The sequence below is a fragment of the Calypte anna genome, chromosome 7 (genome assembly GCF_003957555.1).
Source record: "Calypte anna isolate BGI_N300 chromosome 7, bCalAnn1_v1.p, whole genome shotgun sequence".
Classification (NCBI taxonomy): Eukaryota; Metazoa; Chordata; class Aves; order Apodiformes; family Trochilidae; genus Calypte; species Calypte anna.
The window spans coordinates 17,694,577-17,722,466 of record NC_044253.1 but is presented as its reverse complement, the minus strand read 5'-3'; the positions used below and the strand labels follow the sequence as shown (position 1 = coordinate 17,722,466).

The 27,890-nt window shown below is 35.3% G+C and overlaps 1 protein-coding gene across 1 annotated transcript in view; it reads left to right on the top strand.

Annotated features, from left to right (window-relative positions):
- The window catches only part of KCNH7 (potassium voltage-gated channel subfamily H member 7), a 204,848-nt gene that overhangs the window by 153,223 nt on the left and 23,735 nt on the right, over window positions 1-27,890 (top strand). The window contains exons 7-9 of the mRNA XM_008495595.2: window positions 8,904-9,329; window positions 17,065-17,464; window positions 18,183-18,382. Of these exons, the coding sequence (XP_008493817.2) occupies window positions 8,904-9,329; window positions 17,065-17,464; window positions 18,183-18,382 (1,026 nt within the window). The remainder of the gene's footprint in view (window positions 1-8,903; window positions 9,330-17,064; window positions 17,465-18,182; window positions 18,383-27,890) is intronic.

The window sequence follows — 27,890 nt, the reverse complement described above, 5'->3', positions numbered from 1 at the left end:
AACAAAGACCATCAAGCCCAGTTAGGACAGTAAGTTGTGTGATGAATTCTCAGAATTAATAGGGGAAAGGAGAAGGTCATTCTTCTCATCTGTTATGTGTTAGAACTCAATTCGTTCAGCTTGTAACTGGTAACAGGATCAGTAGAGAAGTGTGTACCCAGAATAGTTCTGAGTTAATGCTTTAAAATAAAAAATATAAAGGAACATTCATTGAATTACACTGAAATATCAATAAAATCAGAGTAAGACAAAAATAGGAAAACAGCTGCATGAATTAAAAAGAAAAGGATCATTGAATCCCAAGTTTTATGTCTTGAAATAGTGTGTTAATCACTGTGGTAACATGTAGATGCAAAGCATTTACTAAGCTTTATAGGTGGTATAGGTGACACAGAGCATAAAAATAAATCAGAGTAGCACAATAAAAAGTATTTAATGAAAGAGGCTAGTTCTGGCCATCTAGAGTGTAGACATGTACCATAATATTCAAATCTATCTGAAATGAAGTACCTAAATTGCATGAAGATTTAGTTGATATTTGTAGTACAAGAGAACTCCATTTCTTGTAACTGATATCAGGGTGGCCTTGAATTAGATTTGTCTCAGATAAGTCTCTTTTTTTTTTTTGACAGCTGAATAAATCTTTAATGGTGTAGTTTAGGTGTATTTTCAAGCATAAGTTTTTTTATTCAAAATTTTGAATATTTTACATTAAGGGAGCCAATTTTACATTAAGGGAGCATCTCTTTAAATATGAAAATTGCAGTAACTATTTACCATTTAATACTTCAGAAGCTTGTATGAGAGGGTATGTTCAGCTCCAGTTCTTAGCTAACCTACAAACTCAGTGAAGCTAAACTTGTCTGAACAAAACAGATTGGTACAACTGTTAGAACATACCATACAGCAATTCTTCTGTTTTAAAAGAGTTGTATTCTTTGTAATTAATAGAATTCATTTAGAAAGTGGTAGATTTTCAAAGATTGATTCTTTGATTAGAAAAAAACTGCAAAGCTGTGAAATGATGAACTTTTTTTCATTGGATTGAGCATTTGATGCCTGCAATTCTATATGTGACCAAGCTATAGTACCAAAAGAGTGCCTGTATCTCCCTGATTAAATCCACAAAATGAAAGAATGGAAGGTGCTGGTCTCTCCCTAAGCATAACATTCATTTAGCATAACACAGGCAAGGTTGAGCTTCTCAAGGAGTTATTTTTGGCTCACTAACACTGTGCTATCACAACATTTTTGTTAGAATGCCAAAGCAGCTAGTGAACAATCATTGTGAAGGCCCTGTCACTGTGTCTTCTCACAATTCCCCAAAATCAAAATGTGTTTTTGCATCAGAAAACCAGAAAAATCTAGCTGATCCTAGCTACTGACTGATAAAACGCAAGTTCATCTGCTCCAAGGTCATAACTCCACTCTTCTCTGCCTAACCAACATGATTTGAATGTTTAGCTCTAGGAATATGGATCATGCTTTTATAGGTTGGTTTTGCTAGTGAAATGTAATTTGCATCATCACATTGTGTGTACATGTATATAAAACCTGTTCCATCTCCCATTTAGAAATGGCTTTTTGCTTAGAATGACCAAATTTGGTAGAAGGTTGGGTAATGCAAGAAACTTTCCTACAAGTGGTTGGAAGGGAGGAACCTGGGCAGATTGCTGAGGCTAAATAAATATCTCCTTTAAGTGAAACAGGTTACATATGTTCTACTATATGACTACTACAGAGGAGGAAACAAGCAATTTGAAACAGATATTTTGAAGTAGGCTTGAGATGACAGACTTTCCATCTGAAAAGGCTTGCAGCTTCAGCTGCAGCAACTGCACACATTGCAGTGCAGGGGATAAAAGAGGAATTGTAGCACAAAAAAACCCAGGCATGCAGTCGGTTTCCTGAATATCCAGAAACAGTTCCACTGGTGACTCACTTCAGTTTGGTTGAGAATGCCACAAAGTCTGTCTTTGACTAACTCTGAAAGGTTTTATTTAGTGGCAGATTGACTTCTGGAACAAAAATTATTCAAATATTCTCTGACAGGCTTTGAGTTGGGTTTTTTAGATTCAGCTATTGATAAGAGGAGTGCTGTTTCAATGCCTACATAAAATATATAGGCAAGAAGAAAAAAAAGAAAAAGAATGAAAATATTTTTCACACTATTCCTCAGCCTGTAAACAAAGAAATATTGAGCTCATTGCTTATATAAGAAAGGTTTATTAGAAAAAAAACAGCAACAACAACAACAACAAAAACCCAAAGAAATAAAAAACATTAAAACAAAAAGCAAACGAGAAAACCCCAAGATGGACAAGGGATTAGACCCAGCCAGCATGGGGTTAGGAAGGGCAGGTCCTGTCTGACCAACCTGATCTCCTTTTATGATCAGGTGACCTGCATGGTGGATGAGGGGAAGGCTGTGGATGTGGTCTACCTGGACTTCAGCAAGGCCTTTGACACCGTCTCCCACAGCATCCTCCTGATAAAGCTGTCAGCCCACAGCTTGGACGGGGGCACTCTGCGCTGGGTTAGGAACTGGCTGGAGGGCCGGGCCCAGAGAGTGGTGCTGAACGGGGCTGCATCCACTTGGTGGCCGGTCACTAGTGGTGTCCCCCAGGGATCAGTGTGTTGGGCCCAGTTCTGTTTAATATCTTTATTGATGATTTAGATGAGGGGATTGAGGTCCTGGAGCGGGTCCAAAGGAGGGCAACTACGCTGGTGAAGGGACCCAAGCACAAGTCCTATGAGGTGAGGCTGAGGGAGCTGGGGCTGTTCAGCCTGGAGAAGAGGAGGCTCAGGGGAGACCTCATCGCTCTCTACAGCTACCTGAAAGAAGGGTGTAGCCAGGGAGGGGTCGGTCTCTTTTCCCAGGCAACTATCAGCAAGACAAGAGGGCATGGTCTCAAGTTGTGCCAGGGGAGGTTTAGGTTGGATATTAGAAAGAATTTCTTTACAGAGAAGGTGATCAGACATTGGAATGGGCTGCCCAGGGAAGTAGTGGATTCTCCATCCCTGGATGTTTTTAAAAAGAGACTGCATGTGGCACTCAGTGCCATGGGCTGGGAACTGCAGCAGTAGTGGATCAAGGGTTGGACTTGATGATCTCAGAGGTCCCTTCCAACCCAGATGATTCTGTGATTCTGTAAAGCATTTCATACAGACAAATGAGTAAAACAAGAGGACAATTCTGAAGATTCCCCACCATTAATATTTCTTGGTTAAGAAGATGCTCTTTAGCAGCTGTCCTTTGAAAAACATGTAAAAATACCTTTTACATGTAAAAATGTATTTTAATGTTGATGTGTGTATAATGCTGTGTTTGAAGGGCATACTAAAGAAAAAATACTCAGTTTTCTTTCAGTCCTGGTCTAGACTTATTAGTTGTTTATCTCTGCATCAAGTAAGACAGTCATTGACATGACTGAAATATGAATGACCATTATAGTCTTTTTGGGAATAGGTAATGGCAACCATCAGGGAGAAAATGATAATTTAATTTCCATTTCCTCAGTAATACTTGTGTAATATGAATTCGTAGGTCTTTTTAGATTCAGAGATCTTTCTAGGAGGTCAGTTCTGTAAGGGTCTCAGAGTAATGTTAATAGGGAAGAAAAGGGAGATGTTCTTGCTAGTTATAGCTTGGTAGCTTCAGGAGAACTAATACACAGGAGAAAACAGTGCCAGGAGAGGTTACATCAAGAGAAAAGACTTCCAAAAATCTAATAACATTTCCAATGTAAAATCATATTCTCTTTTAAAGCTGAATTAACACTACTTCATTTTTTAACTGTGCTACCATTCATATCTAAGGCCTTGGTCACATTAAAAAGGGTTCATTATTAGAGGCATATGGCTTTAGTTTCTGCCTGCTTCACTTTTCTCATCTTTTTGTTTTCCCATTTTTTTTCTCTTCAATACGGTTATTGTCTTTGTTAATAAAGATCTGAAAATGGGTTCAAACCAAATTGCTAACGGAAGAGATTTTACTCAAAATCTAGGGGGGGTTAGAATAGTATTAACAGTGTTCATTCTGCACTATGAGCTGCATAAGGGAGCAAAGCGGAATAGTAGCTTAGCTTTACTCAATATTAAGCAATGCTACCTGCCTTGATATCCAAGTAATTTAGGACTATATTTATAGTATGAGCATTATTAAATGTTAATAAAATTCTCTTAACATGAATGATGCTGTGCAAGTGCTTGTCTTGTTAGTACAGGCTTTGCTTTAATTCACCTCTACAAGAAGCAGTAACGAAACAGTATTTAGGACTTCATATAAATATAGAGTTTAACTATAGAGTACTATATAGTATCTTTCTGAAAAGCTAATATATTAAACTGCACCAGCCAAACTTCCACATATACTTTTTGCATAGGTACACTCTATAGCTCTCTACCTTTTGATTGTTGAGTTTTCCCTCACCCCATATATCTGTTTTGCTCTCTGTAAACACTTTTTTTTTCAATTTTTCCAGATGTGCATAATGAAAGGCCTTACCTAGATTGTGAGCATGTTACATATTGCTTCTGTGAGTGTACATTAATCGTGTACCTGTTGTCTATTGGGAAATAAGCAGCTCAAAAATATTGTGAATTCTTAGCAGAAGTGCGAGAGGTCCATTTCTTTCTGTATCACTTTCTTACAGCATCTGATCCATTCAATCACAATATGATCACAGAATGAGTTCAGCACTTCTTGAAGGCATCAGGCATGTTTCCTGTGTGTTCTCCATGTTCATAATCTCAGCTGCTTGAAGAGGCTTGGACCAACATATAATGACCCTAGCCAACACTTTCCTTCATGCAGTGGTTTGAAGTACTTCTTTAAAAATCCACAGTGCTATTCATATCAGATGGCTTACCATTTTTTATTTCTGTTGTGATTTGTTAAATCACTATTATGCTTCTTTACTTTGTTTCTAATTCTTTACTTTTTCACTGTATGCATTTGCATTCTTTAATAAATTTAGATTGAAAATGCCTCAGAATAAGACTTATGAATATACATGGGTACATAGCATCATGGGTCTCTCAGAGACTCTTGAAACTGTATAATTTGCATAATAGATAACAAAACTAAAGTGTTTTCATGTAGGAAATAAAAATAAACTTGCGAGTGCCTTCATTAAGTTTTAAATTCAAAATTAAAAGAAGATGACAAATATTTGTGTGAGTTAATCTTAAAAATAAAAAGATTCAACTAAATTTAGATTAGTAAGAATGATAACTCATTGCTGTTGCATAACAGCTTCTATGAATGCTTTCCACTTATCCTGTAGTGAAATGAGGCAACCAGGTGCCACTAATTACCAGGCAGTGAGCATGAGCTTGTGTTAAGCCCACCTGTGCCTGATCAGGACAGGCCCCCACTGCACATGAGCAGGATTGGGGGGCCAATAAAAGGTGAGGCCTGAGACACAAGCTCAGCTCACTCCTGAGCAAGTCAGCAGAGAGGTCAGTTGAATCTGTAGCAGTAGCACTGAGCCAGGCTAACCAGTCCTGAGGCAACAGACTCAGAGCACTGTCTGTGCACTTCTGCTGGAACACCTGTTGGACTACGGAGCGCCATGCTTTAAGAGAGGTTTGTCTGAGCAGGGGCTAGACTGAGGTCTATGCCTGCATTCTCCACCAGATGTTGCAAGATACTTTCAGCTTAGGTAAATGAAAGAGAAATTAGAGAGGTTAAATGTAAGATTTATTTTCTTGAGGAGAAAATAGACAGAACTGTCCAAAGAGCATAGCACCACAAATATACCTCTGTTTAAAGTGGTAAAGGCTTACTGAATATTTTTCCTTTTTTATAATTAATTGTCACTTGGTATATACACTTCATTTACCCGACTTAACAGAACAGCAGCCACTAATGCACTTTTATTTTTCTTAAATATCTTACCTTTCCATCTCAGTGAACTACTGTCTTTGAGAAACTAAAAGCCACCAAACAATTTGGAAAGATAAATCTGTCTAAAACTTTATATCACATATGCTACTTTATGAAAGCTACTTTGATCTCATTTCATATTTTCGGGAGTATCTCATTGCAGCTCTTCTCTAATAACTGCCACTTTGAACTTATGACTTAGAAAGTGAATACATGAACCTAGAGAGAGCAAAACATTCATAAGCCTTGTCTATGTGAAACACCTGTAACAAGATTCTCAGAGTCAAAAACTGTCTTTGAATGAAGAGTCTTCTAACTTGCAGCATCACTGATTTAGTAGTGAATGGGATAAACAGAAACACACAGGAGCTGAATTTTAGATCGGGGTTCTTTCTGCAAAGGAAAGATACAAAACAATTCATTTAAGTTTGAAATTTTAAATTATAAGTCAAATCATTATAAATCAAATCAAATAAAGTTTACCACCTAATACTGCTTGGAAAACACACCAGTTATAAGTACATCCCTGCTTTCACCAGCAAAAGCAGTGTAAGATAGCATTTTATCAAGGTTCGATATCACTAAAATTTTTCAAGAGAAAATCCATTTTCTCTAGTATGTCTTCTGCTATTCAGCATCATAGTCTCCTTAGAAAGGTGCAAGGAAGTTTTGCTTTCTTTTCATGTCATGTTACAAGGTCCAGAGACTTTGGACCAGAGACGCACTTCCTGCCTCTCCTGCTTTTTGTGCCCAGGAAACTAACATGAAGAACTTGGGTCTATTTCTGCTAGTTTCATTTGTATATTGCTCTTTCCTCATTTTGCCCTATTGGAGTTTTGGTTTTTACACCCTTCAGTTTTACCTATTTCAGTTTCACCTAACTTAGTATAAGCCAAGCTAGTGATAAATGTAACCAAAATGAGAATAGGAACAAGATTTCAGGGGAATTTACAGAATCTGTTGCTCTGAAGTCACTCACACAAGCTGGTATTATCAAACAACTGCAAGAAACATGCAGAGTAAGCTATATCATTCTTGTCTAATCCATTTCCACTGTTTGAATATCCACCAAGAGAACGCTGACATAAATTTTATAAGTAAAGCTCCCTTGCCACATATAGTCACACTGCCCTCGAACACACAGAAAATAGTCTTGTCAACTCATCAGGTGGGAGTCTGAAAGTATTAACACTGCTTAAGAAACCGAGGAATGCCTATGCTTCAGCTTGCGGTCAGCTCGTGTGCATTAAATGCATAAAAATGTTAGCACCATTAGTTAAGTGCAAGTCCTAGTTATAATATAAAAAATAGACGAAGAGCCTGTACCATCATCTCAGCATGCTGCTTAATGGTTGTTTGAAGATACAGTTTAATCTGATTATTAACCCCCATGTTCTCAATGCATTTTCAGAGCAGAACTTCACTGAGTAAGAAGTGCCACCTAAATTACTAAGGCTAGTATATAGGGTTTATAAAACACTTGCTGTTAGAAATTTAAACAGAAACAAGTGTGCTGACCCTTATAATCTTATAAAACTGTGTTTGGGGAGCATGAAATTCCTCAGTCTTGAACGAGCTGAAATCTCAAATTCCCAAACTACATTCCACTTAAAAAAAAAGGTAATAAAACCAGATAATGTTGCTGAAAAGATATTTCTCCTTCCGGTTGCCATTTCATTTAAGTATAATTATCCATTTTAATTACTTTTGAAAGGTCTGATTTTCTCAACAGCATTGTTTTTAATTAGCAGGGGAACAAGGAATAAATAGAAGTAACTGGTGGAAAAAGGATATACGATTTCATGAATATGCCACTTGCTCAAATGCGTAGAAACTGAAGGTTTTAACCATCTGATGTTTGTTCATTGGTCTGTGTAAAATGAAGTGGTGATCTTAGTCCCATAAGATTTGGAGAGCACTGGCAGCACAGAAGGCAATAATTAACATCATTGCTGACAGTTTCTGTAACTATGCCAAGCACTGAATAGAGACGAAAACGTAATTTACCTTCTTATCCTTAAAGGTTTTGTTCCTTCATGTCAGAGTTTACTCAGACTGGAGGAGCAGCCAAAGGAAATTTATCTTATCTGGTGCCCACACTATGCTTGTTCTTTGCAACAAACCAAACATTTCAGCTTCTAGAACCAGCAAATCAAGCAGTGCATACAAACATAATCCCTTCCAAATAAAAGTGAAATCCAGCTTAGGTAACACCAACAGATAAAAAATCCACACTTGTAAAGGAATGATAACAAGCTTTAGGCAGCAACAAAAGCAGATGTGAAGCAAAAGACACTAACTTTTTGGTACCCTTTTTGGTACCCTATTACACCTCTAGATGTAATAGAACAGGCTCAGCCAAATTTGTCTATACATGGAAGTTTCCACAGTGCAAAACGCAAAGCGGAAATAGCTGTCAAGGACACTCACAGATCTGTCTCTATCTTTTTTATTTCTGTTTGCCAAAACATTTTCTAGTTCATGTAGGCTCTTTTGTAGTGAATAATATACTTAGGGAGAAAAACACTACATCACTGCAAGAATTGTTATTTATTGGTCAGGAACAAGCTGGCAAGGTTACTACGTGGTATATAAATTAATTTGATGGCATAATTAATTATGTGGATTTCGTAAATCAGATATGCCACTTAATGGTTCCTAGAAGGTTCAAGAATCAAACTACTGTGTAAAATTGTCAATGAATTCTGGAGTCCCCAGTATAAGAAGGACATGGAGCTACCTGATCTAGTAGGAGGTGTCCCTGTCCATGCGGGGTGTTGGAACTAGATAATCTTTAAGGTCCCTTCCAACCCTAGACTACTCTATTATTCTAGTATATGAGTCTATGAATTTATCAGACCTTGCAGAGATCATAAATTTCACAGAAGTTAATTTTCTAAAACAACAAGTAATTAAAGCCTAGTAGTAATTAAAACAAAGTACTTTTTGTGAGATGTACTGAAATTAGGAATTACACTGCCTGATTACTGACATGGTATATTTCTTATTCTAGGTTCTATCCTTAGGGGCTGATGTTCTACCAGAATATAAACTCCAGACACCTCGCATCAACAAGTTTACTATATTGCACTATAGTCCTTTTAAAGCTGTGTGGGACTGGCTCATTTTGTTGCTGGTAATATACACTGCCATATTCACCCCTTACTCTGCTGCCTTCCTGCTGAATGATAGTGAGGAACGGAAGAGGAGAGAATGTGGATATTCTTGCAGCCCACTGAATGTTGTAGACTTAATTGTGGATATTATGTTTATCATTGACATTCTAATTAACTTCAGAACAACATATGTAAACCAGAATGAAGAAGTGGTAAGTGATCCAGCAAAAATAGCAATTCATTACTTCAAAGGCTGGTTCCTAATTGACATGGTTGCTGCAATACCTTTTGACCTGCTGATTTTTGGCTCTGGCTCTGAAGAGGTAAGCTTAAATGAGTATGAAATCTTAAATTTTGATTTTGACTGTACTACAATAATCTGTATATCCTAATATATTTTTTGCTTGTCAGTTAATAGGCTGGTTAGTAGTTCCATCCCATCTTTTAAAGATAAACTAAAATTAAATCTTCCTTAGTAGAAGAATGTAGAATAATAGCTTTCATTGACAGAAGAACAAGTTGAATGATTCAGGTAATATTTTTCAATTATACCATATTTTATACCATATTTACAAATAATGAAATAAATATATCATATATGAGGGATTTGTTCAAATGCCTTTATTTAAGAGCTGCTCATTTGATTTGCTGCTTGCTTTGAAAAAACTGCTCATAATGTACATGTGTTGTGTTGGCGTTAAAGCATTAACATAAAATTTCTCCATCCAACATCTTTAGATCAGTTGTTTACTCAGAGTAAAAAAGATTAGTTTTAGTGAAAACTACAATATTTAATAAAAAGATTGGGCTGTTGTCTATTTTGTCAAGAATTTGGACTACCAAAAGAAAAGGAAAAAAAGATTTAAATTTGCCAGACATTACTAATGTCATCACTATCTGTACAATAGGTTAAAAAAATGTTCAATATATGCATCCAAAAATTGCCTAAAGGTATATAAAACATATGCTTTGTTCTGGATGTCAGACCCAGTTCTGCCTCCTGCCAAAGAATTTTATTTAATTTAAGAATGGCTAAAGGTATAGTATCGGGGTTTTTTATGAAAAGTGCTCTGACAACTAGAGATTTGGGGGTTTGTGTGATGCATAAAACACAGCAGTTGAAAAAAAAATGAAAAAAAAATGCAGCAAACCAATCAAAATATATATTCACTTTTCAAAGGACAGAGATTAATTTATTAAAGTTAGTTTTACACATATTTACAGAAGGGAGTTTAGTCAGCCACATGTGTTTCTTAATAATTGGGACAGGTGAAAAACTAGAAATTATCCAGCAACCTTTAGCATGAAATATTACTAGTTGGACTCTATGCCTCCATGTCACAGAGAATGCTAAAACATTATCATTTTAAAATGAATTAATTTTTCTTAAAGTAGTTTGCTGTGACAAATTTATATTTTGTATCAACCCCAGAAGCCTGTTCATAATCCTGAGCATACCTTATGTATCCTCACAAATTACATGTAAGCTTAAGTACAGCTTGATCTGATGATCTTAAAGGTCTTTTCCAACCAAAATTATTCCGTTACTCTGTTCTGTGCCTTGAAGTGTCAGTATAAAATAACTGGTGTGTACATGCATACATTTGAGAGTTTTATGAGCAGTCTTAAAAATTACAGAATTAGAATAAATATCAGTCATTATTTTTTTAAAATCATTTTCTTAACTTTTATATAAAGAAAATGTATCTTTGTCTCCTGTATTTCTGAAAACTCATTATAATAATGTGGTCTAATTCTACAGTCACTGGAATCAATAGTAATGTTCCTAATCAATAATGATATTCTCACTAATTTGAACATAAGCATCACACTCAAGGTAAATGAGGAATTTGACGAAATACTTTGGCAACAGCAAGTAGTAGAAGGGAATATTGTTAAAGGCATGCAATAAGATAGGCAGTAACAGAAAAGACAGAGGGAAAGAGGTAATGGTTCTTTTACCAAGAGAAAACTGTTCTATTCAGGAGACTAAAATGCTCAGAGATTCAAGAGACACTTTGCTCCCCTTTTGCATTCATTATCTGTCATAGGTCCATCTTTCTGCAGATTTTTTTTTGTTGTTGTTGTTGTTGTTCAGTTTTGATAGCATAGACACATGAAAGACAAACATCTTGATAATGGCACTACTTCTGACTTAGGCCAGATAATTCTCTTTCAGACGTGGTCATACCTTTCTGAGCACTCATCACTGCCAAAGAATTACAACAGGGACCAGTTCCAAAGTTCATTTAAGGAGTGCTCTTTGGAACTGACCCTGAACATCATTCTTCCACGCCTCCCCTGTTACAGACATCTTTAAAAGTAAAGTGCCAGGTGCCAAAGGGATAACTTTAACATAAGATAATGTTACACAGTACTAGCAAATAAGTGGATTCTGGCAGGTGAGTACATAAATACAAAAATGTGGAACCTGAAACAGAAATTATTGGACCATGTAATTACTTTTCCAGTATAGCAGATCTAAGTAAATTAATTCCTTACTCTCTTGAAATGTAGTAATTGAACAGCTTCATTACCTGTAAAAACTCTGTTTACAGCAATGAAACTATAAAGATTATGACCAGTTCAGCATACAATTGTGACTTCTCACTCTCATTCATGGTACTGAATATGTCAATCACATTTTCTAAGCTGCTATTTGTTGCAGTTTTGACTCCTAGATTGCTAGTGAAAATATTTCCCCAATGGTCCCTATTTGATAGTTTATCAAGAAGCAAATATAAAGCTGTTAGAATGGAGTATTTTTTTTTATTTAATAGAATTTCAGTCATAAGGGTTATCCCTTTTTATGAAATGGCTCTTTTTTGTTATCTGGAGATTGTTCAAATAAGAACCCCTATGAACAATTGTATTGAGCAGCCTTTTTATTAAACAACATAAGCTCCAAAGATAGCTCCATGTGTGCTCGCCCAGCTTTAAAACACCTTGATATCAAACCAAGTCAAGAAAGGGCAGGCAATAATAATCCAAATACCACATGTGGTACTATCTGAATGCTTTCATTTGAGCCATGCTTTTCCAGCCATAGGAAAGCAACAGAGTAAGACAGTTAAGTTTCCAATTTCTAAAAAAAATGAATATAATTCCAAATATTTTGTTTTGTTTAAGCAGTCTCAACACAAAATTATTATAGCTATGGTAAACTATTGTCTATTTTTTGTGTGTTTTAAATGTTAAGTGACATCCCTGATACTTAGGAAAACTATTAGATTGACTTCTTAGTTTCTATTCTTTTGGTAGTTTATTTAAATTATTCTGCTTATCTGAAAAGCCTGGGTTGGAATTTAAATGAATAATGATTGCAGTGTCATAGCTCCTTAAAAAACACACATAGACGATGTGCACTTTCAAGTGGAATGCAGCTTAAAATCACAATATATTTTTGGATATATACTTTTAAAGTAATGCACTTTTTAACATATTGCTCAGTTTCTCACTTCAAAGACAGGTCCATTGTGGGGAAAGACCAGATGTATGTATAGGTAACCAGGGTTTCTTCTCTTTTGTCTAGAACCTACTGCAATAAAACATGCAAACAAGTGATGGTAACATCTTCAGCAAGCAATTTTTCATAATTATAGTAAATTGAGGTCAGATAAAACTCTCAGCTGAACTATGCAGAAAACCATGAAGGCTTTTGCTTTTTTGAATTTAAATAAAAATAAAAATTCATCATGAAAATATATCCAGCATGACCACAAAATATGAGTGGATGCGTCTACTGTTCATAGCAGTAAATCAATGCAATAGATGAGTTTTGGCTAAAATGAAGACATACAAGCCAAAGTGCTCTTGCTCTTCTCTAAGTTTTTATGTCTTCTCTCCATTACACAGTGTGTCTGTTAAAGCAAACTGAAAGGTTCACACATTTCTAGAATTAGAGATTGAACCTAGTAGCCCTGACTGCATCTGCACTGATAGAATCAGTACATTACCCTCCTCCAAATAAAGATGTATTTGAAAATCAATCTCCAAAAACTTCTCAGGAGGAGGGTAATATAGTTTCCTGTTCTTAGTCTAGTAATTTCCTTGGAAAGTCTATTTCAATGAATTTCAAGTCTTTTTCACTGAAGACTGCAGAGCTGATCATACAGGCAGTCTGCCTTTGCATTAGCAACTCTGTAGACTGAGTACAGTAGAGGATGGTGCAGAATTAGGGTAGATTCTGTGGAAATTATTTAGGTGGCTGGCTAGTGTCAGAGAAGCATGTAGTATCAACTTTTTCCTCTCTTGACTGGTTTTCAAGATAAAACTAATCTGAACCCCAGCACTCCTTGAGCAGGCAGTTATTTATAGATGCTTTTGGCAGTTCTTTATCAATGGCAGTTTAAGTACCATTGCCCTGCTATAAATGAGAAATTTTGTTTAGTTGAAATATTTTTGTTTAATCGCTGTTTGTACCAACATTGTCAGTGTCATGATGCATACAGCACAAAGATCTTCAACACTGTCACAGTGCTCAGAAGAGGCTATTAAGGTAATGGAGCATAGACTGAAAGGCCAAATTCTGGCATGTACTGGAGATTTTCCCAAGACAACGAAAAGGGTCAACTATGCTTGACTCTATAGTACTCATGTTTTGTACAGGCTAAAAAAAAGGTAGAAAATTGGTGAAAATTTTAAGAGAAAATGTAGGTGACAGGAAATTATTGAGAAACTGAGGACTTAACAACACCTGGAAGCTGTAAAGGACCCTAGGAGATGAAGTACAGTATAAGCCAGTGTACATTAATGCACATTGGAAGAGACATCTTGAGCTACTTGCACACTTCAGTAGGTTATTTAGTTTAAAAAATACCATTATGCACTTATACATTAATAATAATGGGTTTTATGAAGAAAAAAAATTAATAATCTAGAGGAAACCTAAGGATTCTGGTAAGAAAATAATGAGTTGTAAATTACTTTTTTGCACAGGTTGAATACCATTTATGCAAATTAATTAGGTGAAACCAGCTGCCTCTTGTTTGATACAATAGCAACTTCTGAATCATACCCTCTGCAATCAGATAGACTGGTGCCCCCTCTTTCAAGTCATGAAGTAATCAATTGCTGCCCATCAAAACAGAACCCTGCTGTGGTCATTTCAGCATCACACTTGTGAAACTGAGGGTATAAACTAATCTCATTATTAAGAAAAAAACCTAATCAGAGTTAAGGATACCTCCTTGTATTGTATATAAGAATTTTGAAAAATCAGTTCAGTGACCTGAGCTTAGAAAATGTAGTATCCCATGAACTCCTCTTTTTAGAAGGGCATGTTTTCCCCCAGTCAGAAATTAATTGATGAACTTTAAACTTCATCAAGCTTTTTATTAGAACTCAATGATTATTCCAAAACAACTAAAGACAGTTTATGTGTGGTTACTTAGCTTGTGGGAAGAACCATGTAGGCATGAAAAAAACATACTAGGCATGATGTATTATTTTTTTCTGTGCTATTACTGAAGTAAAAAGATAAAAAGCCAATGCACTTTTAATCTATGTCTCCCTCCTGAACAATTGCTAGAAAAAGTCAAAAGGCATTTTAAAAGGCTAATTAACAAAATAACCAAGCCAGGCAAAAGTATCAAAATTAAGTTGGCAATACTGGTCAACAAAATTTTAAGTTGGCAGACTGGATTATAAAAATAGTGCAGTGGAGAAATGTGAGCTGATCTTTTTTACTTTTCTCTATAATTTTGTGTATTTATAATGAAAAAGTAAATCTGAGGTGATGGAATGTCTGTTATGGCAAAATCTATGTAAAATGGTTATTACCTAAAGACCTTCATCTTTTTAATCTATTTTACTGATTAAAGAAGACTTCTTTAATGTCCCGTAGGTATTTTTAACTCTGAAAGTACTTAAATATATGCTATGATTCTAATGAACTACAGTTTAGGCAAACAGTTAAGTGCCTTGCAGAACTGAAATGCTGTCTGCACTGAATATACTATCGTGGGGGGTAATTATCCTTAACACATCTTGTACAAATCTGGATTTATAGTTTCAGTAGCTATGAGATTCCTATGTACTTCTGGCTGACAGTAAATGTTGTTAATGAAAAAAAATCTTATGTGGGTATTCAGTAGTCCAGCTAATAATGCTAGATACTCTGAAAACAGAGCAGCAAGCCATTCAGAGAAAAGCTTTCTGGAGCTTAAGATGTTTCTCAGAAGAAAGCAGTGGCCTTGGTTCTGCATATCACTCTCTAGCAGTAACTATAAACACTGTGTCTTATCAATCCTAGAAGCAGGTACTGAGTGAAAAACATGTCATTAATTTCACCAAGTGCAGCTACTTAGAAGGCACTTCGCTGAAAGTAAAATTACAAGAAAGAAAAGTAGTTCTATCCTGGCCCAAAAAAGAACAAGTAGCATCTATTCAGATTGGTATTTGCACAGAATAATTGTGGGAATCATGGTAAAAGGTGGAAAATTGACCGAGTAGGACCTCTGACTCCTTGGGTACCATGCTGAGCAAAGCATTCCAACACACCCAGGAAATTACTTTATATTAGGCATAGTTTTGACACCAAGAACTTGGTCCTCACCAAGTGGCAAATGGGAGGTGGACTGTTACAGTGTAAAGGTTAAAACTATACTGAGAAGTGGACCGCTCATAAAGGTACACCTAAACCTACTGATCATGCTTTCCTTGTCTACTGCTAGCTGTATTTTAATGTCAAAGGCTCTTCACTGTGCTAAGGAAAATTCAAACTCAGGATTAGTTTCTTGGTGGCTTAAAGTTTATCTAGTCTCACTCATGCTGATTTCACCCTGGAGAAATGGACTTTGCTTATCTTATACACTCCAGCATAATCCAGAGTTTCACTGATGTAGCACCTGAGCATAGGATTGACACTGAAGTTGTGTAATATTAGGACATCTTATCATAAAAATGGGGTGGAATACTGTTGACAAATTTTGGATTTGCGATCTACCTTCTGATCTATTATGAACAATGTTTTGAGTGGTTCATTAACCAGTACAGCCAAGAAAGGTTTTTTGTTTGGTTGGGTTTTTTTTGTTCCAAGGACTTTGGGATTTTACTCAGAAATATGATAAATAAAATGTTTATACATGATAATAAAATGTTTATGTTTCGTCAATAAAACATAAAAACTACTCTTGTGCTTTTTGAAATAAAGCTTCATCATGATACATACTACCATCAGAGTGGTTTGTCAGGTTCAGAAAATTTATGTTCCAGTTAAGTGTTATATAATCTACAAGCATGCTTTAAAAAAAATCTTAAGAAAAAACTTATTAAAACCTTATTCAGTCTTGGCATTTACTGAACAGTTTAACATATGTTCAGATTTAATGGAGGGGAAAAGGTAGCTGAATTCTTTTTGAAAGTGATTAGTCACTACTTACCATCTCTTTTACAAGGAAATAACAAGTATGAAAACAAATTCATGAATGAAAATTGTAAAGTTACATTAGTAAACCTTAGATTACGTTTACAAGCTCAGAATCTTAGAGACTTGACTCATAGTGCAGCTCTGCATTAGAAAGCTCGGAAAATATTCCTGGTATATAGATTACTTTTCTTTTTTTTTCATCATTTATAGATACTTGCTCTTTGCTGTATCTGCACCCTGTTCCTTAACTCTTCTATAACATGTGGGCCATAGAATTGCAACAAGTCTCTAAGTTAGGATCAAATAGAGCCCAACAGTCTTGGGACTAGTGTCCCAACAGTCTTGATCTAATGGATCATTTAAATCCCTTAGTCTAGATTGAAGAGTACAGATCAAGAATAATATTCAAATTTAAAGAGTACTCAGCAGATAATGACAACTTCAATATATTTTAATTTGAATTGTGCATTTTATTTGATTTCTTCACTGCTTTTATAATACAATTGATAGTTTAAAGAAAATAAGATTACATCCAAATGGTTTCATCTCCTGCTTTTGGTGATTCTCCAAACTAATGGAATTTGCACTGCTTTGTTCATGCAGACTATTCATGAAACATTGCAGTCTATCCATGAAAGTACATTTGCCAATGCAGAAAATTAATTTCTATTTCTATTTTATTTCTACAGACAACAACATTAATAGGTCTCCTGAAGACAGCTAGACTGCTGCGTTTGGTGAGGGTAGCACGGAAACTGGATAGATATTCAGAATATGGTGCTGCAGTTCTGATGCTCCTCATGTGCATATTTGCTCTAATTGCACACTGGCTTGCTTGCATTTGGTATGCCATTGGAAATGTAGAAAGACCTTACCTGGATCACAAGATTGGCTGGTTGGATTCGTTAGGAGAACAATTAGGAAAGCGTTACAATAAGAGTGATGCAAGCTCTGGACCATCCATCAAGGACAAATACGTTACAGCACTTTATTTTACCTTCAGCAGTCTGACAAGTGTAGGATTTGGAAATGTGTCTCCAAACACCAACTCAGAGAAAATCTTTTCCATCTGTGTCATGCTGATTGGCTGTAAGTTTTACTGTATTAATTTTTTTTATTTTTTCTCATATTTTGTACAAATGAATTAACAGTCTAAGCTAATAAGATGCAGGTGGAAGGGCAAATTCACAGGGACAACAATGTTACATGAAAAAAATATGTTGTGACCCATGCAGGGTCAGGAAATAGTCAATTTGCTCAGATACTTGAAATCTGTTATCTAAACTGTCAGAAGTTTTATGGTGTATATCAGTGCCTAAAAGCAAATCCTGTAGGAAGCTGAGTTTTGAGTGGATTTAGGAAACTATAGCCCATCATTTTCTGATAATCATAATTATATTTTCCTTGTTGATTTAAATCCTGAACCTATAAATCTAAGCATATCTTCTTAACTCTGCTCTTTAATTCTTAACTTGTTCTTAACCTTAGTTCCTCGTTCTTAGTCACACTGAGGTCCGTAAAATTAGATGAACCTAACTTACAACATTAAATTCAGGACTACAAATCTCCAAAGATCAATATTACCAACTTCAGTAAAATTTAATATTTAAGCCTCATCTGCTAACTGAGTTGGTACTGATACAATCAAATCAATAAAAAAGCTTCAGGTAAATCAATTCTGTATCTCTAAAAACATTACTAGTCTCATGTGAGCTGTTTTACATACAAAATGCATTATAAGAACTGTTCCATCATCTGCAAAACCCAATTACATGACTTAAATAAGTTTTGTTTCTATTTAATCCAGCATTAATGTATGCTAGCATCTTTGGAAATGTATCTGCAATAATCCAACGACTCTACTCGGGAACTGCACGGTATCACATGCAGATGCTGCGAGTAAAGGAGTTCATACGCTTCCACCAAATCCCCAACCCGCTGCGGCAGCGCCTTGAGGAGTACTTCCAGCATGCATGGACATACACCAATGGCATTGACATGAACATGGTATGTTGTTCATTTTTCAGGCACAAATGCATGAGAATCTAGAAAGAGATTGCAAGTCTTCATTATTCATGAGCTGTAAAAGTACAGGCTTAAGAAGGTGGATATAAACCAAGCCATTACGAGTTTGGCATCCAAATTGCCTGCATTATTACAAGCTATGTCAGAAATCTGAGCAGTCACTGTGCATAGGAAAGCTGTAGAACTGCTGTTGACTATTATAAGGTTAAGACAAGGAAAAAAAATGGTACTTATTTCAGATGTAGCTGTTCCAGAATTTTGTTTCTTCTTTGGCCTTATTTTCCACCTCCAGTATCAGTAAGAGTACCTTGCTTGGTACCTACAGAGTGACTCTTTGGTAAAACCTGTGGAGATCAATTATTTTTCAGAATCCTTTCATGTAATCTAGAACAAGTATATTGGAGGTGGGTGGAAAAGAGGAGCAGGCAGGTGGATTAGCTGTTTTTTTCAGAGTGAAATATTATAATCATATAATAGTCTGAATAGTATTTCACTTGCATTCACAACCACTTAATTCTTCACTGAAAGTCAACACAGTACTACTAACCATTTAGTGATCCATCAATTACAATCTAATTTCTAGGAAATGGCAGGGTATTACACTCATTTTTTCTGTTCTTGATTAAAAAAACATGTAAACACTCCTTATAGAAAAATACATTTTGTGTCCAGCTAAAAAGAAATACCTATCTGCTAATGAGGAAAAGCAGGCAGCTATATTTCTGACTTACTTTCTGGAGACAGCATTGTTTTTCCTGAAAAAGTTGACATAGGTTTGTTTGAAGACACTGAGCTCTGTGCATCTTAAGGATCTGTGATTCTCTAGCTCTAAAGGGATGCTTCCCAGAGCTGCTCTGAGTTATGGATTAGACTTTACAGCACCCTCCACAAAAATTTCAAGAACAAGAAAATCTATACATTTTGGTAACAATTCAACTAGAAATCACCCTCCAAATTTTTGACATAAATTTAAACAGCTTCCATGTGTGTGAATAACTGTCAGAGTGATACCCTTTTATGAAGTAACCAGAAACAATGGTATTGATTACAGGCTTTTATAAAGCTGAATCACTGACCGCTTGACTATATGGTTACCATTAAGTAAAGCAGATCTTAAAAGTAAGAGAACAAATTAAATATATTTGGCTTCACCTCCCACTTCCATGAGTGTCCACTCCAGAGGAATATTTTGCCCCACACAGTCCAAGTATACTTATAGAAACCTCTGCTGGGGATTAATGCAGTGGAAGGCAGCATCAGTAGCTTCATCCTGCATGGCACTGAATGGCTCTAGTTCCCTCTGATGGAAATGGGACTGAAGGGTACTCAGCACCTTGCAGGATCAGGCCTTCAAGCTGCAGGTGGGTACAGCCTAAGCCTAAATTAGCTCACTGTATTATTTCTGAAGATATTACAAAATCATGTATGCATTAACTAATTCACTACCAATGGATTTACTTAGAACATCTGTTTCACATGAAATAGTAACTAAAACTGTATGTTGTCAGGTTAAACTTTTCATAATGCAAGAACTGGTGTACTGGAATTAGTCTTGGATTTTTCATTAATGTAAAATACTAACTAAATGGATTAAACAGGCCATATTCTGCAGTATGAATATGACGAATATGAAGGCTTTGTTTGAAATAAAATGTGAAAAAAAAGCAAGTTTAGTATCTTGTTTCATTATATTTTATTTTGCATTCTGCACAATTCTATCCCTAAATTTTTATGGCAGTCACTTAATTTTCTTAAGTAAGTTTATTACATTTAGTGCAAGGATAATGTAAGAAATGTGTGATCTTTGTTGTACTTATGAAAGATTTATCTCTTTCCTGTCTGCTTCATACCTAAATACATGGAATAACACCACCCACTGGTAAGAGCAGGAGGTATTTATATAAAATTTAATTCCAGTATATAGTGTGGAGAATATCCATGTTATCTGTTGAGTTTAGAGCTTGTTCGATGCTTTCTAATTTTAATTGTAAGTTTTTGCATGATAAAGGGGTAGATAGCAGAGGGAAATAATCAGAGAATCAGATGTGGGGCAAAATGGTCACTAAAAATGAGGCATTAAGAAATGCTAACCTAACCACATTTATTAAACACTGTTTTACCCCACAACTCAAATAATGCTTCTCTGCCCAAAAAGGTCGTACTGGTTTGCATTAGATAGTGGCTCTGTAGGAACATCACTCCGACCAAGTTGCCATGCTGATCATTCTGCATTTTCCTTTGCGTGAATGCTCTTAGTTCAAGCCATATATGCATGTTAGCAAAAGCACCAATAAGGTTTTCTTGGCTATAAGCCATGTGCATATGATATGAACTTGCATGTGATAATTAATTTTGCATGAAATATTTGCATTTACACACTAAAGGGCTAACACTGTCCTCATGCAAATGTGTTTGACTCCTGATATTATTTACTGGGAGTTTTTTTGCAAGTATCTGAAGGCAGAATTCGATACAATGTCTTTCTTTTTCAATTCATGACTGAAAACTGAATGAAATTCAAAAACTCCTCCTCCTTTGAAATAGAAAGTGCATGAATAATTTACGTTTTATATATATATATGTAAACCCAATGTAAATACACAAAATACTCATATATATATATATAAAAATAATAGTAAAGAATGTGTTTCAAAAGATGCTTTTAATTATGATCAATAATATACTTAAGAACTCAGGAATAGTGGGTTAGGGAAAAAAAACAAGCCAGGAATAATAATGCACAAAGACTAAATAGACTCGATTTCCTAAACAAATTCCTACACTCTAACTTGAAACACAGAAGATAATAACATTCATTTGAAACAGCTGAACTTAACATTAGCTTTAAAGATTTAAAGATCTGCTGGTGAAATATGCTGAGACCATCATTCTTTTGTTCCCCTCTGCTTCATTTCTACATCTCTTTGATTATGTTTCATTGCATAATCTATTTTTTATAAAAACAGTTCCACATAATTATGCATGGACTGGATAAACAGGATTTGGGATTTATTTTAATCTGGATAAAAATCTTGGGTATCTAGAATGAGCATAATTTAAATCACATCCCTATGTTATACACTGGCAAAGTTAAATATATCAAAAAAATATTTACAGTGTATATTGTTTCATGAAAGATGTCACTTGTCCCAAAGATTCAAAGATATTCTTTTTGGTTTTTGAGCTGTCCTGTTCTGTTTTTCCTAAACTCTTTTTGCCTTCTTTTCCCCCTTCATTTTAATATTATCAGTCCAACACTGATAATAGCATGTCTGTGATGCTGACCCTAAAAAGATGTGTGATGTGATTGTAAAAAAATATTTAGTATTCAAGATCCTTTTTTGAGTTATGCATGTATTTTCTGCAGCTCCACTTCCCCTACCCCCATGGATCTTCTGTGCAGCTGAATAGATTTATTGATTTATTTTACCTTTGGAAAGTGTTCAAAGTAAATAAGTAGGAGAAGCTTCCAAACAGGTTTAACCAAGCATAAATGTTAATTAAAATTCTGAGTCTGGGACAAATTCCTTTTAATTTTCCATTTTACCCCATGCCCCATACCATGAAAGGAGAAAGCAAGTCAGAATTTTTAAATACAAATTTATGGAACCTTCTCCTGCAAGCATCCATGCAAATGACTGATTTTACAACTGTGATAAGCTGTCTTTGTCACAATGATCATGCAAGTACAGCAGAGCATAGATCAGTCTTGGAAGTTTGGATCTAGCAATGCTACTACAGCACATAAAGGCCAGGTTCATCGTAAGGTTTCTTTTGTGAGAAATTTGCCACTGGTCACTGAATGACACCACTACATTTATTATTCTTACTTTTCCTCCTACTGTGATAACTTCTTATGACCAATGCAATTCTACCAGTAGAACTACTGCCAGTGATCTTCTTTTGACCATAAATTAGAAAAGTAAATTAAAATTTCTAAAAATAGCAAGGAGAAATTCCTAATGCCATGAAAGGGTAATCCAAATTAGAAGTATTTGAAACAAAAACTAGTAGTAATTGGTTAAACAGAGCAAATATTAAATCATAGAGGAAAGTGGTACTGCTGCTCACCTGTATGTCATAATGGCAATCATAAAACTTACGAGCCTGTCAGAAAGTACCTCAGATATGATTAGCTGTAAAGTTATTCTTTAATTTTCTTTCACAAGACCACTTAAAAAAAGACAAATGCCTACATTTCTACATTTGGTAGAGTTATAGAAAAGACCTAAAAAAAATTATTTTCAAGAATGTCAATCTATATGCCAGTTTTTCACTGCATTGTATTTTGTGGTGTAATGTCTCAAAAACAAGATCAATTAACAATTTTCCAACTATCATTCTATGTTTGAAAATACATGGATGTGGTCAGCTTCCAGCTTCTACAGAAATTAAACTTTCCTGTTTATGAGAATGTTAACAGTCTAAGAAACTGAAATAATTCTCTGTCCTCCTCACCCATGAATGTAATGTATCTCAGAGACAACCTTTCAGATCTACTTGGGAACTGTAATAAGATTATAGATGAAGAACAATCCACTGCAGCTCCAGCAATTTCAACATCAAAATCTCACACAAATCCATTTCCTGGCATTGACTGAGAGAAAAAGATCCTAATTCTTGATAAAGTTGTCAGAATTCAAGTCTCATTGAAAGGGGAATTAGCTCATCATCATCATTAGCTCAGCATCTGTTCTCTCTCAGCTGTTTTAAGGACCTCCTTCATATCCTAGCAAAATAAACAAACAACAGCAACAACAACAACAAATCTGACTCTGAAAAACTTTCCATATGAAGATGAATTATCAAAAATAATCTTTATTCTATGTGAAGCCAAACATCTGCTGGAGCAAAATTGTCACCATCTCTAACTGTGTTCATTCCTTTTTTAAGTGGTAAAAGCTCTTGGAAATGAGCCCTTTGAATTTCTGCTTTTAAAAATAGATAATTTCTATCATTAACTGTCACAGAAATAGTAAATTTTCAGTTCTCTCTAGAAATAAAACTAGGATGAATTACAGAGATGTTTAGCCCAGATAAAATGTTATCAAATATTAGAGTCAAATGTTTGTGACAGAACTAAATCCTGCAGTATTCTTTCTAATACAGGAAACAGCTGCTGGGGCACAGAGATTCTAATTCAAAATCTATGCAGCACAATTTGTGAAGGTTGAGTCCCAGATTAGTGTTAAAATTTAGTGGCAGAAAGATAAAAAATAAAGTAATATGTCATTTCACAAAATATGTTAATTACTATCATGTAATTTCACTCATTCTTACAGAACAAAGCCAGAAAAAAAAATTTATTTTTACTATAAATCTAAACTAGAGTGAACTTGCCAAGGCATGGGTTTTGCTTCTTGTGATTAGTTCAAAATTAGTTCAAAATATTCATTTTGTTTGAGAACTTTATTCAGCATTTAGTGATGCCAACATTCTGAAATCTGTATTATGGAAATGATATCCAAATAGAGAAAAAGTATGTGTAGACTATGACACAAATTTAATTTACTAATATTTATTCCAGCCAATTTGTACCTCCAGCTGCTGCATTAGTTTTTACGTGTATCATTTTCTCAAACCATTTCACAGGGAGAGATCAAGACAGGACAGGAATAAACAGATAATGTGAGAATTTCTCTCTCACTTTATGCCAGCTAAAATTGTTAGATGATCTAAAGAGTTTACCTTTATCTTTCCATCTATATGCTTGATACTTGCCACTCATAAATAAGTCTGACTCTGATTCTAAGACAAGAAAACCTTATTCAAAATGGCCAGGATAATCCCAAACACAGTTATAGGTTGAGTAGATAATGGAATAAGGACCTGTAGCTATTGCTTGATGAAAAGCTCAACATGAGCTATTAGTGTGCACCTGCAGTCCAGAAAATCAACCATATCCTGGGCTGCATCAAAAGAAGCATGGCCAGAAGGTCAAGGGAGGTGATTCCCTCTGCTCTAACAAGACTCTTCCTGGTGTATTGTGTCCAGTTCTGGAGTCCCCAACATAAGTAGGACATGGACCTGTTAGAATGAGTCCAGAGGAGGGCCACAAAGATGATCAGAGGTCTGGAGAACCTTTCCAATGAAGACAGGATGAGAGAGTTGGACTTGTTCAGTGTGGAGGCTCCATAGGGGTCTTATAGTACTTGAAGACAGCCTACAAGAAAGCTAGGGAGGGGCTTTCTACAAGGGCATGTAGCAAGAGGACAAGAGATAATGGTTTTAAATTAGAAAACGTTAGATTTAGGTTAGACATTAGGCAGAAATTCTTTCCTGTGAGGGTGGTGAGATGCTAGAACAGGATGCCCAGGGAAGTTGTAGCTGTCTCCTCCCTGAAAGTGGTCAAAGCCAGGCTGGATGGGGCTTTGAGCAACCTGGTCAAGTGCAAGGTATCCATGCCCAAGCAGGGGGGTTGGAACTAGATGATCTAAATGGCCCCTTCTAACACAAATCATTCTATGATCCTATGAAAATGAGTTCCAACACACCCCAAAGAGACCCACAATGCGCAAGAACTCTCTTGCGATCTCTTTGGATTCTACATTACCTTTAATGTTTCAACTCACCTGTATTTCAACAGAGAAAATGTATGACAGAAGATAATATGCAGAATTAAAGGGGTATAATTGACTACGCAAGTGCAGGGACTGGATAGAAAAGGTGATGAAAGCTGGGACTGTTCCACCTGGAGAAGTGAAGGCTCCAGGGAGATCTTATCAAGGTGAACACAAAACCGAAGTGTGGTCACAAAAAAGATGGAAACAGGTTCTTTGCAGTGGTGCCCAGTGACAGGACCAGAGGCAATAGGCACAAAGAGGAGGTTTCACCCAAATATTAGGAAATGCTTTTTTACCATGAGGAAGACCAAGCACTGGCACAAATTGCCTACAGAGGTTGTGGAGTCTCTGTCCTTGGAGATATTAAAAACCTGTATGACTTCAGCTTGGATGGTTTCCGAGTATTTTCTACAGCACAGATGTCAAAAGGTGTTCCAGAACCGAGGACAGAAATATAGAAATTTTTTTGAATGTTATGATTTATTCAAACAAAACAAAGTTATCACTGACCCAGACTTTTAGTTGTATGAGGTTAGGGAACATATGTGTCTCCTATCCTTTTGTCATGAAGGTGCATGGTACATGTGTGAGTAATACTTTGTCATCTTGAGAGATAAAAGTTAATGAAGCTGGACTCCCTCTCCATAGACTTCAAGGCATTAGGAATCATGTCCTTACTATGCTGTCCTCTTCTCTAAGCATGCCAAGTAGATAAATCAGTGTTGTTTGACATGGTTTATTCCAGACAGGAAGAGAAGACTAAACTTGGACAGAACTATCAAGGAGAGACAACTGGAGCCTACGGTCACAGCATCATAACTGTTTTTCCTTTACTTTTTATTTTCTTTCTTTTTTTTTCCTTTTTTTTTGTTTTGTTTTGTTTTGTTGGTTTTTTTTTGAGGGAGGGGAGAGGAGGCTGGAGAGAAGAGGGAGGCTGATTTTATATCTTGTTACATATCCTTTTTAGAAGAATTGTGTCTTTTGAATTATGCATGAGTTCCGATTCTAACTATTATTCTCACCATAAGAATCCCAGATTTTTCTTACCAGGACCCAGTGGAATTACTGTTGATGAGAAAATGACCGTAACAATAGAAACATATCCAGAAAGAATGAAGCAATTGAAACCCAAACCTGTATTCAAATTATTACTAATTTTGGATTTGTCATTGAGAATAATGCTATTTAAAAATAAAATCTAGCTTTATTGTTTTAAAATTTTATTTTGAAAAATATTTTATTTTTGCATCACCTAGTCCTGCATTCACGTAATGTCAAGATTGTACTGTCTCTTAGTTCTTTAGAGAAGTGTATTTTGAATTTTTGTTGTCACATTGGAGTGTGACTTAAATGTATTCAGAGACTGCAAAAGATAGCATCAAATTAAATGAAATACAGTATTTAGAGTATTATTATTTTTAAGATAATCTTATGATTTTGAAGACTCCATGGGTAATTTTCTATTATTTAGAGTTTTCAGTGTGTGCACACATAAGGTATCACTGTTGATTAACACATTATAAAAAAACGATTTTCAAGACAAGGAATTCCTGCTCTACACAGACAAAGATATCTGTGACAACTAGATACTCCCTTATTAACACAAGCTGAAAATTGATGAATAAGGAATAAATTCTCACAGGCGTTACAATATGAATGTTGCAAGTGCACGTGTATGCTTGGATTCACGAGATGTCGTCTGTACTGCTCAATATAAAAGGTAGTTTGGAAACATCAGATTCTGTATAGTGTCAGCTACTGGACTTGGATTAAATACTTACTGTGTGCACAGTATGGTAAGCTCCTTTCAGTAATATGGTATATAGAAATATTTTTACAAATTTTATCTTGAAGAGAGTTTTCTTGGTTTTCTAAACTTGTATTAGTGGCTCAATATACAAAATTCCACTGGATGTCAATGTTATTTGGTCACCTGTCTTCCTTCTAGCTATTTGACAACTGTGGTATTAAAGAGTAAATGTTCTTCCTCTCTGATGATGCATAACAATTATTTTAGATTGTAAGCTCCATGGGGCAGGAACTTTTTAATCACAGATACTTGAACAATGGCTAGTGTCTTTCAGATGTTATTGGCAGATAAATATCAGCTAATATGCAACACTTCTATAACAATTTCATATTAAGTATAAATTAATTACCAAAATAATTGTTTCATTAAAGAAATCCCTTAAGTATCTTCAGAAATATAAACGAACACACAGATGGTCTGCATGGTTTTTGCTTAATGGTAAAGTACAACCCCTTCATAAATGAGATAAAGAAAGCTGATGTGAAAAATTGATACAATTTATCCTAAGGCTGTGCTCTTGACTTTCTAAAAATTCAAATATTTTTCCATTTGCCTATGAATTGAAAACATATTTCTTACTTTGCATCCTTTGAAAAATGGATCTCGATAAGTTACATTCAAATAGGTATATAGCAAAAGAATTAATTCAAAGTAGGTCTTTTTTTACTCAGATGAATAGAAAAAAAATTAAAAATAAACACTTGCAGTTTTTATCCACCTGTATTATAAACCAGAAATATTTTGTTATCGGTTTCTCAGTATAATTCAGTAAATAAGTTGCTACAATCCACAATATTTTTATTTTAATATAATTACATTAACATAAAAAGATTAATCACATACTAAGCTATTTCTAGTGGTATGATGGATACTGAAAATAGAATGGCACCACAAAAGCTTTTCATTTATCATGTTTTATTTTGCTTATTGTTGAATGCTGGCTTTTTCTGAGGATGTATAAGTTTCATGTGGTAATGCCCTATAGCTCATGAAGTTTTCGTATATATGTGTGTTAAAACATTTGCTTGTTATTTCACAGCATCGATTTCCATTAGCAGCCATAGAAACACAAAGGTACTAATATTTCATTTGTAAATCATAGCTCGGCTTGTGTGAA